Here is an 18,181-nt window from a genome sequence, read left to right on the forward strand (position 1 = left end):
GCCTGTGTAACAATGGGTATTTTGGGTCTCAAGACATTTGGCAGATGAGTAAGTCAGAAAGTGTTTCTCTTTGTTAGTGGCAGAGTCTACTAGTAGCATCTCTTTCTTGGCAAGGTTGCGCCTGGCCAAATTGCATCCACCCAGTGTTATATTTATAGAAATGTGGCTTTGAGATTTGACCATGTGCCCAATGAGGTTCTTAAATGTTTTAAGGGAATTTGATCAAATGTTGGCAATTAAGTCATGCAGTGGGTAAGAAAAAAGTTCACAGGGTTTTGAGAAAACATATTTTTGAGGGACTCGAAACATTGTGTGAGTTTTTTGCGGGTGGGTGTGCAATTTACCTATTTCAAGTTGCACAGATCTGCTGGTCAGACAATAAATGAATCATCTCTCTCTTGCCTTTTTTGTGATTCTGATTCTTTGATTCTGTCCAGTAGTATTCAGCATCTATCATATGAGAAGAGAGTGAAAAGGCCTAATGTTATTTTAAATCATAATGAACAGAATCCTTTTTTACGCGAAGGAGAACTGTGTAAGTGTTGTTATATTGGGCTGGAACCAGGTTAGCAGTTGCAAAGAAGGTTGAAGGTATGGCCCATGCTTGATTTATTCTGATGCTATGGATCCACTGCCATCGATGTGTGGACTGGGCTGTTATTTCATGTGCATACACATTCTTCAACCACATTTGATGACCATGCATTACCTCTGTAAAGTGTGGGTGGAGTTTGAGCTGTTGATAGTATGGGTGACCCTGCTGCATGGGAACTACACATCACACATCACACCTGGAATCCTAAAGTCCAGCTAGTGTTTAATGGAAAATAACAGACAGCACAGCACAAAATCAAAGACAATTGTCATTAGAACTGTTCAGTGCTCTTTCTGGAAAATGATCCGTTGGATCATGGAGCTAAAATTAATTGAAAATCGGACCAATCTATATACATTTGTATGTTTTTTGTACTTATCTAATCAGGAGGACTCCTGGGGAAGACAGCCTTAAGAAGAAGATAACATTCATATATATTTAATATTAGGTTCATCATTCTCCTGAATTGCTGATACATTCTGGGCTATGGATGAGAGGAGTATATGAACATGATACAGGCAAGATTGAGGTTTTCGCACCCTGAACCCTTCACTAGATTAATGAGGCTCGGATATATGTTCATGGTTGCTTCATGGCTGCTTCAGTGGCTTCTTGAGAGTTTAGATTGGGGTGATGAAACCTGTGCCATTTCTAGCCTCTGATATTGGCTTCTGTTGTTTCCTTTTAAGTTCAATAACATGTTTTTTGCTGATGCCTGAATATAATTTACACCTAGGGGCTTCTAATCCTGTGATTGTATTTTGTCGATTTAGCACTTGGATTAACCAATTTTTCGTTTGGGTTTATTATTATTATTATTATTATTGTTATGTTTTGCTAAACCATATCTGCAGTGATAGTGTGGTGGTCGAAGTGGTTGTGCACATGCTGCTCAAACAACTAAAAATACCATGAATAACGCATTGCTTATTTGTTATACACAGGGCCTGGCAGCAAAAGGCTGGGCATTTATGGAGACCGGGAAGCTGTCCCCCTAACACTACAGATTGTTCACAGCAAGGTACAGTAATGTGGGGGTTTGAGGGAATAATGCACACATGGTTGACGCCTTGCATTTTGAGGAGTTTAGAACAGCTGGAATTTCCAAAGCTGTGTGAGTAGAGCAGACGTGACCTGTACTATGTATAGGAGATGTATCACATCACGCACTGACCCTGTGGCAGACATACTATGGCCTGTACTAATCCCAGATGTAGCCTTTGCACTGATACTTTTATGGGCATGAGAAATACAGTGTCCCAATGCAGTGTCCCTAATACAGACATGGCTAATGCAGTGCCCTAAGAGCAGACAGATCACTATACCAGTTTTCCAAGGCTGGACAGGATGAATATAGTCAGTTATAAAGTCATTCATCATCATTGCACTAGTCCAAGGGCAATAATGACCACAAAGTATCCATAGGCATACATTACAATTGCAGCTCCCCTAGGGAGGACTTACCAATGCAATGGCCATAGAGCGGACCTGATGACAATGTTCATAAGGTGAACATGATAAATATTGTGACCCTAGAGCAGATGTACTGATAACGGGTCCGCTTCATCAATGCAGTGCCCACAGGTCTAGAACAGTGCCTTCAGCTGGGCAGAGCTACTAGTACAGACATAGTCAAACCAGTGCCCCTTAGATAGACATATCCATGACACCGATCATAGGGCATACATACAGATGTAAGTGATATGCATAGATTACCACAGTCGCTCCACATCTGTGGGGCAGGTTAGCCATCCCCAGACCCGATGGAACGGTCACTCTTATGTTTGTATGCAAGCTTGATGTCACTCTCATGAATGGGGTGTGATCAGCTAGTCTATTACTAATATCTAGTCACTGCCAATTGGACTAGCATGCTGTGCCAAAGAGATCTTCTACACACCGCTGGCCACCGGAGGCATCCACGTCACCCACACCAGCAGGTCCCGACTAGCCATGTATTCTGATGATTGGTTGACATCTTATAGCTGAGAACTCATCACAACTGCCATGCAAAGGGCGACTGCTACCCAGTCCATCCTAAGCATCACCGCCCAGATCCATAGGGTCTCGGAGTGGGCAAACTCTTGCCACAGCGAGCCTAAAACTCAGAATCAGAATATACAGTAATCTGTCAGTCAGTCAAAGAATCTTTATTCGATTTAGTTAAAAATCATACAAAGAGAATAAAAAAATTTATGTACAAGTAAAACACAATTAAACAATTTCATATCAATCGAATTCATGTGGCGAAGTATATAAGCTAAAAACAGGATTATAAAAAGGAGTATAAAAAGCAATTCATACGGGGAAACCTTATAATGTCTTACGTGATCTTGATCCAGCTGCCGTCACTAAAAAGTTTGCCATACAAAATGTGATACGGATGTTACACAATGATTGGAGATAAAACATGGCTGCTCTCACCTGGGAGAAACCAGCTTCCCTTAGAATAGGTAACAAATATGTTTTTCTCTGATCAGAAAAGAAATCACAAAACATAATAAAGTGCATGGTATCTTGTATAGAAAAATTATCACAAGTGCAGGGCGGTACTGACTTTGGTTTCACCCATGTGTTAAAACTTCCCAAGTAAAAATGTATAAGATTAAATCTAAATTTAGTTAAAAGGAACCTGTGAAATGGCTTAGTGACAAAACATAGATATGGTTCTAGTGCGATGGAATTCACTAGCAAATAGTGTCGTCTCACTGCAGGCTTTTGCAGTTCCCTTTCCTCTCGACACACTTTTGCCCTTAACATAAATTGTTTTTTAATGGTATCGGAGTGGGCAAACTCTTGCCACAGCGAGCCTAAAACTCAGAATCAGAATATACAGTAATCATATACATAACAATGGGAACTGGAGTGACAAACGCATTACTATTACCCTCTATAAACTCATCCATCACACCACTAAGCACTGCATCCCAAAGAAGATAAGAGTACTTCTGAAAACACATCCTATCCTACGTAGGCTCAAAACAAAGACAACAATCTTCCAAGCACACACTCCGCACAGTGCAGTATGCTACACAGCTCTGTAAGTGTTTCAGCTTCGGCTCAAGAGCCTGTAGTACAGGGAAACCTGCTGACCTCGTGCATGGCGATACTCTTACCACAGGATCTGAGCCTGGCTCCAGGACCTTAATTCCTGAGCTGAAGGTTGGTAATTTGCACTCCAAGGTGGATTCCAATACTTGCTACAAGGGCAGCCTCGATGGAACAGTCTGCTCCCACTATGGACAAAAGAGACATGTAGCTCTAGATGAAAGCTCTTCAGCACCAAACAAGCAAACATAACCATGTCAGACCATTGCTCAGGCTGTACTCCTGTTGCTTTAGGTCTTTCATATTGTGCTAATATGCCACCTTAACCCCTTCCACGCTGATGACGAGCTGGGCTCATCATGGCGTAGCCTCCTCGCACGCTGATGACGAGCCTAGCTCGTCACATAACATGCGTTTTTAAAAATCTCAGCGCAGGAGCGGAATTCCGCTAGCGCGCATGCGGTTAAACCCTAGCGAAAGTGCCTTGGAAACTTTTCATCCACCTCGGTAGATTAAACTATCTGGTGTAATGCTTCTGTAGGACAGAAGTGACGTTTTCCTACTAATTTAAAGTGCTGCTGTGGGTCAGTTGTAGCACATACGCTCCTCTATGTAAGGTACTAGTGTGGAACACTAGCTCTACCTGTCCTACCCATGTGCCCATTATAACAGAGGTCTGCTTTCACTTGCCCCTGTTTCCCCCTTTAGGGATGATGAAACTCCACATTCCTTCTGCACCTACAGCCTGATTGGTGACCTCTTTCCCTTCTCCCTCCCTCAGACTGCAGTAAGTGGAAGAAACCGATGGACTCACGGCGAGAAGGTCTGCACGTCGGTGAACCTGAGAAAGTCTTGCAAGCTATACGAAGAGATAGGTGAGTGTGATGTACTTGAGTAAACTGTTCAAATAGATTGGTGAGTGTGCTGAACTTGAGTAAGCTGTACGAAAGTAGAGGTAAGTGTGTTGAACTTGAGTTAGCTATACAAACAGATAGGTGAGTGTGATGTACTTGAGTAAGCTGTACAGAAGGAGAGGTGAGTGATGAACTTGAGTAAGCTATACAAAGAGATAGGTGAGTGTGTTGAACTTGAGTAAGCTGTACAAACGTAGAGGTGAGTGTGTTGAACTTGAGCAAGCTGTAGAAAGGAGAGGTGAGTGTGTTGAACTTGAGTAAGCTGTAGAAATGAGAGGTGAGTGTGTTGAACTTGAGAAAGCTATACAAAGAGATAGGTGAGTGTGTTGAACTTGAGTACGCTGTAGAAAGGAGAGGTGAGTGTGTTGAACTTGAGTAAGCTGTACAAACGTAGAGGTGAGTGTGTTGAACTTGAGCAAGCTGTAGAAAGGAGAGGTGAGTGTGTTGAACTTGAGTACGCTGTAGAAATGAGAGGTGAGTGTGTTGAACTTGAGTAAGCTGTACAAACGTAGAGGTGAGTGTGTTGAACTTGAGCAAGCTATACAAAGAGATAGGTGAGTGTGTTGAACTTGAGTAAGCTGTACAAATGTAGAGGTGCGTGTGTTGAACTTGAGCAAGCTGTAGAAAGGAGAGGTGAGTGTGTTGAACTTGAGTAAGCTATACAAAGAGATAGGTGAGTGTGCTGAACTTGAGTAAGCTATACAACGAGATAGGTGAGTGTGTTGAACTTGAGTAAGCTGTAGGAAAGTAGAGTTGTGTGTGTTAAACCTTAGTAAGCTGTAGAAAGGAGAGGTGAGTGTGTTGAACTTGAGTAAGCTATACTAAGAGATAGGTGAGTGTGTTGAACTTGAGTAAGCTATACGAAGAAATAGGTGAGTGTGTCAAACTTGAGTAAGCTGTATAAAACAAGAGGTTAGTGTGTTGAACTTGAGTAAGCTGTATGAAGAGATAGGTGAGTGTGTTGAACCTGAGTGGACTGCTCAAATAGATTGGTGAGTGTCCCAACTTGAATAAGCTGTACGAAGAGATAGGTGAGTGGGTTGAACTTGAGCATGCTGTACGAAGACATAGGTGAGTGTGCTGAACTTGAGTAAGCTTGCAAAGAGATAGGTGAGTCTCTTGAACTTGAGTAAACTGTTCAAATAGATTGGTAAGTGTGCTGAACTTGAATAAGCTGTAGCAAGACATAGGTGAGTGTGCTGAACTTAAGTAAGCTGTACGAAGAGATAGATGAGAATGTTGAACTGAAGTAAACTGTTCCAATAAATTGGTAAGTGTTCTGAACTTGAGTAAGCTGTACAAAAAGATGGGCTGATGTGAGTGAACATGAACACTGTGCGTATTAAATGACTGGTGAATGTAAGTGAACCAGGAACTGTACGAATGAGCTTGACTGAACCTGAGTAAACTGTATGATTAACCTGGAGTTAAGTGCTTGTGTTTGAATCAAAGAAACGGGTATGAAGGAATGTGTGAACGTGTGAGTAGTCTAAGTAAAATGGTTGTAGAGATTAAGTGTAAGTGGCCTTGAGCAAACTCAACAGATGGAGGAGTGGGGAGGACCCGGCTTGGCAGTTCGGGCTGGACTCTTCCCATGAGGAACAGAGTAAAGACTGATATGACATATGACTGGGTCCAAACTGGGGTAGCGTAGTGAGCAAGAGAACAATGGATTTAACCCAGACTTGGGATGAATGTTTGATTCATTCAGCATTCCATCCATCGTTTGTTTCTGCGCCACTCTAGATTTGACTACTAACACTTTAGGGAAGGGGTGAAAAAAAATAGGAGACACAATGCCTTTGTATTTTATATTTGGTTCTCTCATAATAGACGTAGAGTTTGGCAGACATGGTATTCCATCCGAAACTTAACAGAGTACCCTTGCCCTTCAAACTCTCAGCCCACCTGCAGCCTTTAGACTGGGACGGACTCTAAGCTTTCCAATGACAGGGCACCCATTGGCAACAGTCCACAGAAGTAGGTGCTGTTACAGGAAGGCCATTACACTGCCCATCATATCTAGGGTGCACTGTGTAATGTCCATTTCTTCCGTCTATCCCTGTCAGGTAACACTTGGCAATAAGGAACAAACAAAAACAAATAATGACCCCCAACAACCTGGGAGGGACAAACACAGTTTACCCTCGGAGGTAACTCCCACAACCCGGGAGGTAGCTCCCAGGGTGTGGGTGAATGTTTTTTTTTCTTCAGAAGCAAAACTTTGGGAATTTTTTACTCAAAAACAAAACCAGTTTAAAATGTTGGTGGACAGCTGTCAAATCCAATGACGCGCAGTCACCCAATATTTTAAATCTAAAATGGAAACCTCATGACAGTGGTTCCTTTCAAGATACAGAAATGACGCTGGTGGTCATCTCTAAATTCTATGGATGAACACTATTCCATCCATCTCAGTCTAAAGCAGACTTTCAAAGGTGAATAGGGATTGTGGCATTCAATGAGCTGTTTTCCACCAAAGAGTTTCGAGTATGTTCTCGATAGAGAAATGGTCCTTAATAGGGTGAGTGGAGGAAGACTCAGTTAGATGTCAAACATATTCATTATCTAACTGACTCTACTTTAGCTGTACTAGCATGTCATATGGACTAGTTTGACACTATTGAGTCAGATCACAAAACTTTGTTGGCGTTAATATATGTCCTTAATGGTTAAGAATGGAGTGCTTGATGCAAACTCACTTTGTTCTGCCAAAGCCTCACCTACAGGTAGGTTGGAATTTAATGGGAAGTTTCCAGGAGGCTTGAATTACTGTTACGATTGGTATCTCTCCGTGTAATTCAACTTATTATGACTTCCCCAGTGCCACCCTGAATGGGAGTACCTGTGTATTCATGAAATTCCATGCGGTGTTCTCTACACTGAGGAATGTAACACTCCCCTGGTACATTTGAGCAGCGGCTTCTCTGTGGGACAAGGATGGGGAGGTATGAAGGACACTGGAGGGAAGGGGAGAGTGCCTTTGCAGGTGGAAGCATTGCATGCACCCTCCCCGCCACCCGGCGTAGAAAGAGGTTGGGTTAGAACGGGAAGATAGGCTTGGATATTGTTAGAAGTAACAATAAGATGTTCCATGTGGTTTCTATCTATTTAAGCTGTCCACTTAAATACACATCCACCCATATGTGCCCCCATGTACAGACTAAATGCCTTGTTGATAGTCCAAAAATATCTCCACCTTTATTAAAAAAAAATTTCACAAAATCTTTTTGTTTTATACACCATAAAAAGTTCAGAAAAGCAATTTCAATTCCATTAAAAACACATTCAGTGAAAACGTGTTTTTTGTTCAGATGGTTGTATATGATGAGTGTTTTTGAACTGAGGTACAACGAGACAACGGCATCAAACAAAACTTCACATTACAGTAACACCATACTACAATAATACACTAGCAACATGATAGAACAATGAACAACACGAGAAAAAAATCAAACAGCAAAAGCATTAAAAAAGTACACACACACAACACAACAATATAACACACCAACAAATAGCAGCAGTGACAACAGAAAACCACACCCAAAAAACACTAGCAACCCAGCACAACACAACAAATTAACCTAAAAAAAATTACAGCACAACAATAACTAAAATACACATCAACTCTAACATTGCACAGTACCTACTCAAAACCACACCCTAAAATATTGAAACAAACCAGTAGCACATCACGTCACAACATATCCCAATATTAAAACAATTACAGTGTGTCGTGTTTTCGTGTTAGGTTGTGTTGTTTTTGTACTGAGTTGATAGTTTGTTGTATTTTTTTGTCATTATTGTCTTTTGTTGTGATTGTATTTTATTCTGTTTTCTTGAATTGAGTTAGTGTGTGCACTGTTGCATTTCTTATGTGTTGAATTATCGCGCTGTGGTGTTTCGTTTATTATTGTGCTGTACTGTGGTGGTGGTGTTCTTTTTTTGTGTTTGGTTATTCCAGTATTATTGGGTTCATAATTTCACTGCAGGCTTAAACCTTTAATGGCGTGTGGTGTTTCCGCAAAAAAGCTAGTACGATTTGTTAAATTGTCAATGAACAATATACCAGAAATACACTTGCCTTTACATTAGCACTTTCGTGTTCACTTTATGTGACCTAGCACTAAATGTCTGGCTTTGAAACACGTTACAACCCCATTTTGTCTAAATTAATGGTCCAATACAAATTACTCCATCTAGAAGTGTCTAATTTATTTTCTCCGATCAAAATCCCAAACATTAGTTTTGTAGTAAGCACTAAATTTGGTCTGAACGTTTCCATGCTTTGCCTATAATAATGTAGTCATCATAATGAATTTGTGAGATTGTGGTTGCAGTTAAGGGCATTTCCGCTAGATGGCAGTGTTTCCCCACAAATCAAGTTGCAGCTCTATGCAGTGTAATCGGATATTATCAAGCTTCAGAAATGTAAGAGTCGGACGCTGCTTATCCTCAGGAGCTTTGGAATCTCATTGAAAGACAACTAGACGAGATATAGAGAGAAGTAGTCATTATAGGAAGGGCCATGGAACAGCTGGAAACCGGGTGGAGTCAGGAAGGAGTGAAAGCTGCGCCTTGAAGCGCTTTGCTGTGGTTTATGTATTTGTGGCCACGGATTTAAATCGATCTAAATAGTACCATCTAGTAAAATAATAAGGTAGATCTGATGTGATGTGTACTTCTATGGGCCTTCATCTTGTATGCGCCATGAAGCACAATAATTCTCATTTCACTGACCTCGGAAGAATGAGATGCTGGCTGTGCCCGGCCAGCATCCAAAGTCTTGAGCTGCACCATACACCCTTATCTTAGCAGCACTAATCTACGGAGAGGTTTACCGACAGAATCACATAAAAACATTTAAAATATTTAAACGGCATTAAAATACCTGTTAACTATGGACGTGATTTTTCTCTAACCTTGGGATAAGCAGGAACTCTAAAAACATACGGCCAGATGTACAAATATTAGGATAGTTACTACCTAATTGAGATTTTCCGTGAAATGCAATTGGGAAAATCGCGATTCGTAATGTATGAAACTCAATGAGTTTCGTTTAGCAATTCCTAGAGGGTCACAAATCCACCTACCTTATGAATATTAATGAGGTGGGTTGCAGTTTGCAATCCATTCGGAATAGGAACCATCACGAGGATGGGGGCCTGCTAAGGTTGGCAGACCACCTTGTCTGTGATTGCTTTACAATAAAGCAATCTTCTTTTACTGCAACCCGTTTTTCTTAAAGGAAAACAGGATGCATTTAAAAAGAAAGAATTGAAACGTTTAAGATTAATTATTTAAGATTAGGAAGTGGGACCACTGCCTACTCTTAAAAAAATATTTGTGTTTCATTCTCAAAGGGAAATGGGTCCAACTGGGACCCATTCCCATTTGTGAAAGGGATCCCACCTCTTTCAGGGAGTTGGTAAAATATGAATGTTTTGTAACTGTAATTTTGTCGCAAAACATTCCTACATCCCATTCACATTTGGTAATTTAGAGGGATGCCTTAAACATGCACCTTCCAAAGACCTCATTGCAAGCACAAATCGCGATTCAGTAACAAGTTACCAAATCGCAATTTGTATTCTGTACATTGGAAATAGCTGTTTTGCGGTCCCAAACAGACCGGTTCTGTGAATTTGGCGTTTGTGACCTCAAAACAGCTTTGTACATCTAGCCCTTAGCTATTATAAAGGGGCCATGCCTAGCATGCTCTTTATGATTGCAAATGCCAATAACAGCGTGTGTAGAGGGGGCTCTGAGCAGCGGCTAGTAGGCCTGTAGCGAAATGAGATACATTCTATTGCGCCAAATACTTTGAAAGGCTGGTAGGGTCCGGATAGAGTCAGTTGTGTGCCAGGTGTTCGAACAACACTTTCTAGATTCTGCCTCAGCCCTACCTGCCTTCTGTTGCCATCTGTTAAGACCCTGGCATGGATGATTTCTCCCCAGTCCTATGAACCTTTCAGAAGCCAATACTTGTAAGGAGATCTCGTGAATATCATGAGGTCTGATCTTCATCTAACCCCAAAATACTGGATATACAGCTAGTATAATTAAGTGTTGTAGCCGCTTCTAGGCAAGTACCTAAATGAGGTTCAAGGACTTTAGCAATTATTACAGCATTAGGCAGAAGAGCTGTAAGGCTATTAGTACATTCCAAATAAATGAATATGGCTGTTGTTGTGAGTCACCAGGACTCCAGTACGCACTACTTCAATGCAATTTTTTTGGTGTTAATACATTCTATTTATTTCAACAAAGCATGTTAAAGCAATCATGTTATTCACTTTACTATTTTTACTTTCTTTACAACGATATCATTATTCATATCATCACATTCACAGAAATGCAAACAAATTCAATGGTTTATGCAACTTAAATCATAATAATTAATCTACACCCAATGCATTTCGGGGCTGAAGCCCCTTCGTCAGGGGTCTGTGATTGAAAAAAGAGAGAAAAAGAAAGGAAAAGAAAGAAAGAAATCTTGTTACTCATGATGCAAGTATGAAACTAAATTCTTTGATATTGAGTTTCTGTAGTTAAACAGCTTCTTACCACGGATATGGAGGAATTATAAATTCCAATTGAACTTCATAGTACCCAATGAATTTGTATTTTCTGAAAAGGGGGAGATGTTACAGGATTTTAGTATGCGGAATCTATTTATTGAAACAGACACTGTATGTGTCAAGATCTTAAAAACTTTTACCTGAGTGTTTAACTGTGAAAAATCTGTAAAGAAAATCGAAGGCAAGGGGAAGTTTATATAAATGGATTTACACAAAAAAACGCATGTTTGAAATTTCAAAAATGCTCATTTAGAGAGCTCACCTGCACTGTGTTCCGATATTTCGAGAGCCTAAACGAAACAAGAGCCATGGTCAGAACGCTATGTCAAGTCGCGTGTAACGAAACTGTTCAAATGATTTTATGGCGAGGGATTTACCTGCGAGCCTTGATTGTTTTGTTGCGGTCTCGCCAGGATCTCAAAACAAATAATCCTGCCAATAAAAAATAACATTCATTCAAAAAATTGCCAGTGTGATGTCGTTCTAAAACGACCGTAGTCGTCAGACCACTGCCTACTCTTACCGAAAAATAGACGATCTGCCGCACGTAGTGGCGTACTTCTCGAGTCTCGCTCTACAAGGGACTAGTCCCTTCTCTAATTTAAATTGTGTAAATCCATTTATATAAACTTCCCCTTTTTTTTTAATATCTTGACACATACAGTGTCTGTTTCGATAAATAGATTCCGCATACTAAAATCCTGTAACATCTCCCCCTTTTCAGAAAATGCAAATTCATTGGGTACTATGAAGTTCAATTGGAATTTATAATTCCTCCATATCCGTGGTAAGAAGCTGTTTAACTACAGAAACTCCATATCAAAGAATTTAGTTTCATACTTGCATCATGAGTAACAAGATTTCTTTCTTTCTTTTCCTTTCTTTTTCTCTCTTTTTTCAATCACAGACCCCTGACGAAGGGGCTTCAGCCCCGAAATGCATTGGGTGTAGATTAATTATTATGATTTAAGTTGCATAAACCATTGAATTTGTTTGCATTTCTGTGAATGTGATGATATGAATAATGATATCGTTGTAAAGAAAGTAAAAATAGTAAAGTGAATAACATGATTGCTTTAACATGCTTTGTTGAAATAAATAGAATGTACTAACACCAAAAAAATTGCATTGAAGTAGTGCGTACTGGAGTCCTGGTGACTCACAACACCAGGCCATATTCATTTATTTTACATAGTTTGCAGGCACTAGTCCAGTACAGCACACATACCGGATTAAGATTTTGATTGATGTGAATTGAGTGCAGCACCCTTCTATATTCATTCTATATTAGTACATTCCAGCAACTGGAGGGAGAATGTTAAAAATTAAGAAGGGAAAAACAGAAAGACAAGTATTGGAATGTCAGATCAGAAGATCTATACTAGCTATTATTGTCCACTTCATCCTTTTCTATGGAGCTTTCAACATTCCAGTGTTCTAATATCTGCTGCCTTCATCTTTCAGATTCCAAAATGGAGTGCTTGAACCTGACTGTCACCGAGGTCATCAAGAGGCAAAACTCCAAGTCAAAGAAAAGCCCGAACCAGGTAACCCCTTAACTCTAATTCCAATAGCTGCCAAAAGAAAACCCTTAGTGTTAACTGAAGTTACAAGGATGAGTGTAGCACCCTCGAGCAGGGCTGCTGCTTTAATTCATGTGGTGTTTTGTAATCACGTACCCTGCCCAATTACACCGTGAAGTGAAGCTCTTTAGTTTCAGGAATGCTGTGATGGGATTCATTATCAATATTTAGTAAATATGATGACTGACACAGCGAATACAGCGCTTATGGAAGGTTCTGCAAGCATTGTATCCAATGAACACTAATGGACTAGTGTCTGACCCTCCCTCCATTTTTGATTGGGAGGGGGCAGCCATTTTGTGGTTCAGTCGGACACTGGAAAAAACGAATTCCAAGCTGGATTCTGTGTGCTTCTGCAGACAGGAACTGGTTGTCATGTGTGGAAATGAAGCTGCTTCAGGCTGCCGTTGGGCATAGTGAGGCCCAGCTCCTACATGCACAAAGAGACTTTGGCAGAGTAATTTGCCATAAATGGCACTCAGACAGTTCAGCAGAAGTGCTGGAAGAAAGACTACTGTCAGTTAAGCGAGACAAGGAGACTGGCTCAGTGTTAGGCCTTTGCATCCTCTGGCCTGCTGATCAGAATGCCACGGCTAGTTCACTACGTGTGACTGAAGGTCACCATTTTCTTACTAATGGTTCACAAGACATTCCTACCTACAAGAGAAGTGACTCCACCATTTCAAAGGTAAGAGCCAGCTGAACACTGTACATGGAGGGAGCAGCATGGAATACACCTCTCAGAGAGCAGTACCTGGTGCTGTGACTGACACTGTGTTCTCACAACAGCATTCACTGTATCTTTAAAACTGCCAAAGAGAAAAGAATAGTGTTAGAAACAGAGTCTCTAGTTTGCAGGGGTATGTTACCCTAGTCCAAGTAGGGACCACCGGTTACGACAAGGTAGGTCCAAGAGCACCCAGGACCACCCTCTGGTTGCTTGGCGCAGAGCGGTAAGGCCAACTCAAGAGTCAATGTGTAAAGTATTTGTGTAACACCCACCTACCGTAACACAGTGAGACACCACAAACAGACACCACACCAGTTATTTATAAAAATATAAATATCTTTATCTCACGTCTTAGGCAAGATCCAACCAATATTAATTCACATAGATCATGATCTCTTATCTGCAATGTCTGCCGTCAGTGTTCTTTAGAAAAGGAAGTAAGTTTGCAAGTTCTGTCAGTTTTTTAGGCAACCGTTTGTAGAATCACTAGCTCAGTCTCAGGTACTGTGAGAATGACCCCGTTTCCCAGGCGTGGGGAAGGTCAAGAGGAAAACAGTCACAGGCTCAGAATGATGTGATCCTTTAATGTTGGCGCTATCCCTACTGCGCGGTGTTCCTCCCGCTACTTGGTAGGTCTTAACTTCACTGCTGGGCCCCATGGAGGGCTCAAGCGCTGCCTCCGTTCTTAATGTTTGCGCAAAAATGAGTAACAATTGCGATGTGCCACAGATATGCTCTTAGGAGGCCCAGATTGGCCTGGTGCGGTCACTAATACGAGCTGTCCTGGAAGCAGTTACTGAAGGTGGGAGGCCCGAGTACTCCATCACAGACCTGCACCCCACTGGCGTAACGAAAAGTGAGGGGGCCTCCCTGCACAGTACTTAGGGGGGCCCCCTCCAGGCTCAATCAGGAGCTCTCCAGCCAGACTGCAGGGCCGATGGGGCCCCTTAGAGCGATGGGTCCCCCGCACCGCGTGGGGGCCTGTGTTACGCCCCGGCTGCACCCTCGCCCCAGATGGTAACGGTACCCGCTCCCGGGATGCTCCCGAGCAGTTACCTGGGAGTGGGCATAGTCTCTCCTTCTCCTTCGCCAGCAGTCAGCTGGTCACGGTGACGGGTCGGGACGCCTCTTCGGCCTCAGCGCGGCTTCCCTGATGACGCTCCTCGTTGCTGGGCAACTCCCACGCGGGCACCAATCCCAGTGCAGCTCTCGTCTTACATCAGCGGGGGAATCTGTGCCGGCGGCAGTGAAATTTGACTCGCAGGGCTTTTGGAGACCCCTGCATCGCTCACAGGTTACAGCGCGTTAAGGGTCCCGGACTAGATTACTTTTTAAGCAGGGCCTTGAACTCTAGCTGACCAAAAACATCATTATGGCCACTTAAAATAAAATTTTTGCTTTCCTTATTAGTGTATGGTTTTTACTTTTGCCATGAGATTTTAAGCACCGGCTGCTATGTAAATGATTTATGTCTCTGTGAAGGTTTTAATTAACCAATCAAATAAAGATATCTTCTTCTGATTGAATTAGGTTATTGTGTTGCTCGATGCGTTAATTTAAGGCCACATAAATAGTACACATGACTACTGACTAGCTTCATAATTCAATAATGGCGTTGTCATGGTCGGGGGCTGTGAGCCCGAATATTTGTAAGTTCATGTTTAAAAACTGTCACTTTTAATAAATGCCTCTCAATGCAGTGATATAATCTGATGTACTAAACTGAAACGCTTCTGCATGCTATGCATGTTAAAGAAGTACACTTTTTAAAAAAAAATTGAACAGCCTTCGGCATCTGTTTATATGGACTTTATTGCACAGTATACGTGACTAACATTTCAAGGGCTCGGCTCGTGCATGGGCTCTTACAGCCAGCCAGACAATTGGCTCAGCTTTGACTCAGCTCTCCCTGTTATTGTAGTGGCTTGCCCATCTCTGTGCACATCCACGTACACTACTGTAACAGAGTAACTCACTTTCGTTTCATACAAATCATGCTTGTGAAGTCACATATCCTTCACCTGCAGCAGTGCACTCTTGTAAAAAGCTGCATCTTGTACGATGGTACGCTACTTTTGAAATCCAGTACATTTATCGATCTCTAGGTGCAAACAGAAGCCTGGCTTTCTAACAAGGGCTAATGTAATGAAAATAATGCACAACCTCCTTACTTATCCTCTTTGAGTCCAGTGACAGCTGCCATGCTGTAATGGAACAACCTTGAGTTCAGGGCAGGCTAGTCTGTAAAATGTGACGGATATTCCCTCAGCCATATTGTAAGTGCCATAGGATATAATCAGGCGCGGTAAGTCAAACTCCGATAGGGCTGCAAAGGACAAACTTATAGACTACCTTGGCGCCCAAGGTTTAGAATTGAATAAATCTAAAACCAAGGTGGTAAGATTAGCGGGCCCAAGACAAGGAAACTATAAATGGTACGCAAAGAACTGTCAAATAGAGGAAACAAGTGTTTATAAATACCTGGGCATTAAAATGTCAAGAAATCTGTCAACGGTGGAGCAAAAAAAGGAGATCACATCAAAAGCCCAATCCTTAATATTTGCCTACAAACAATTATCCAAGAAACTGGAAAGCCCTTCACACGGGCATCTCTTAAAAATCATGGCAGCCCAATTGCTACCAACCTTGTCCTACGGTCTGGAAACCTGGCATGGCCAAGAATGTAACATCTTAAACAAATTACAAACCAAGGTTTATAAAACGGTATTCAACCTCTTCAAAGGTTCATCGCCAGCACAAATTTGTTTGGAATTCGGATTACAGAACCGGGAATTCCAAAGGAAGGCAACTATGGTAAATCTATGCGGGAAACTCAGAGCAGCAGAGTTGGGAACTTTAAACAACTTATGCTGGTTGGAAATAAAACAACAAATGGAGCAAAGAACCCCAAATACATGGGGGGACCAACTGCGGATAGCACTGGATGAATTAGAGATCAATGGGCTTTGGAACAGCAAGATGGAAAAGTCCACTTTTAAAAAAGCTTGCAATAACAAAGCAAAAGCATTATCCTTCGTGGAGGATAAAAGGGGATTACTAAGACGCCGCCACGCATGGGTCATAATAAATTCTTACACACGGCCAAGACCACAACCCTATCTAGCAGCTCATTTCCGATTGTCTTTAAAAAGGAGATTCGTGGCATACAGATTTGGAGATCTTTGTTCATTAGACTTGGCGCCCTCCTGGAAAAATAAGCATCAAACAAAGACATGTTGTTTATGTGGCTATCACACTGAAACTCTGAGCCACTTGCTGTGTGTCTGTGAAACTGTGAAATCAGAAAGAAGGAAGCTGCTGAGAACAGTTTTTAATGATTTAAATATCCGCACCTGCAGACAGGCGGCAACAAGTTGGCTGGGTGCTGCATCAAACATTTTAATATGCAGGGGGGTAAAATTTATCATAGCGGTAGAAAGCTTACTTATAAATATGGGCAAAGACTGAAGGCTTGGTGCCACAAAGGAAGTATGTGGAATTTTAAGAACTGAAAAAGTTTTAAATGAAATGTGTTTTATATGCTTTATGGTTTGTGAAAACCAAATAAAGTTATTTTTGACTGACAAAAAAAAATAATTAAGCGCGCAACACCCATTGGACTCATCGGGCTTCAGCCCCTGACCCCCCTTTCCCCACCCCCCCCCCGTCGTGTGTGGCAGCCCGGGATGAGACAGATCCCGGGCACACACAGAGCCGCAGCCGAACGTTTCACAGGTCTTTAAAAGACCATTTGAATGTTAATTCGGCCTTGCAGTTGTTTCACCCCTTCTAAGAGCCCCTGCAGCTCCACTCTGCCTACTGATTAAAGGTTCAGCCCCCCCCCCGAAATTCTTTCTTACCCCCCCGAAATTTGGCTCTAGTTGCGCCTCTGGATACAATGCACATTAATAAGGCGGATGGGACAGCTGAGCTGCCCTCTATGCGTGTCCGCATCCTGGCTCAGGCTTTTGTGGTCACATTGCATTTGAACTCAGGCGTCTACATGTTTTCATTTGATTGTTAATGTTGACCAGGATGAAGCCAGAAGTTACTAAAAAATGTCATGTATTTATAAAATGTTTATGCAATGCTTCTCTTGCTTCCAGACCAGTGTTTTAAATAGGCAGGCCAGGTGCTGTCAAGCACTGAGCGCCAGCACTTCTTTAATGTTACAGGGAGAGTAACTGCACTTCTCAACAGAGGGGCAATGCTTAGAATGGGAGAGCGTTGGCAATTGTGGGAACATGGCTGGATATGATGATTTACATGAAGGGACAGAACTGGCCTGAATATCACTTCACATACAGGGACAGTATTGGCTTGGCTGTGCCTCTTTTCATGATGGGATTATGGAAACTGTCCTGGCCATGGCGCTTTATGCACCGGGTCTCTGTGGGAACTTGCCTTACTTTGGGGGTTTTACGTGCTGTGGTGAGGTGGAGCTGGTCTGGCTGTGAGAAAGTGCAACATTTCAGTAATTCCTCTCCAAAACCTGTACCTGTACTTGTAACAGATATGGCATTATCGCCAATACATGTTGTACATTTCTATAAAATGCACTGTTCGACTCCATACATTCCAGCATTGTTTATGATTATAAACCCCAAAGCCTTCCAGAGGAGGGCTGAGCAGGCTCACTTTGCTCACTTACTCGGTGCAGCCTGGGACTGGTTTGAAACCAAAATGCAGGGCTAACCACTGTTTCCAGTGTAGCCCTGTGCACAGAACTT

The 18,181-nt window shown here is 42.0% G+C and overlaps 1 protein-coding gene across 4 annotated transcripts in view; it reads left to right on the forward strand.

Annotated features, from left to right (window-relative positions):
• PIK3R5 (phosphoinositide-3-kinase regulatory subunit 5) overlaps positions 1 to 18,181 on the forward strand; it is a 297,464-nt gene that overhangs the window by 262,389 nt on the left and 16,894 nt on the right. For all 4 annotated transcript variants that reach the window (XM_086930629.1, XM_086930632.1, XM_086930630.1 and 1 more), the window contains exons 15-17: positions 1,540 to 1,616; positions 4,425 to 4,518; positions 12,603 to 12,685. In XM_086930629.1, the coding sequence (XP_086786755.1) occupies positions 1,540 to 1,616; positions 4,425 to 4,518; positions 12,603 to 12,685 (254 nt within the window). The remainder of the gene's footprint in view (positions 1 to 1,539; positions 1,617 to 4,424; positions 4,519 to 12,602; positions 12,686 to 18,181) is intronic.

The sequence above is a fragment of the Lissotriton vulgaris genome, chromosome 7 (assembly GCF_964263255.1).
Source record: "Lissotriton vulgaris chromosome 7, aLisVul1.2, whole genome shotgun sequence".
NCBI lineage: Eukaryota > Metazoa > Chordata > Amphibia > Caudata > Salamandridae > Lissotriton > Lissotriton vulgaris.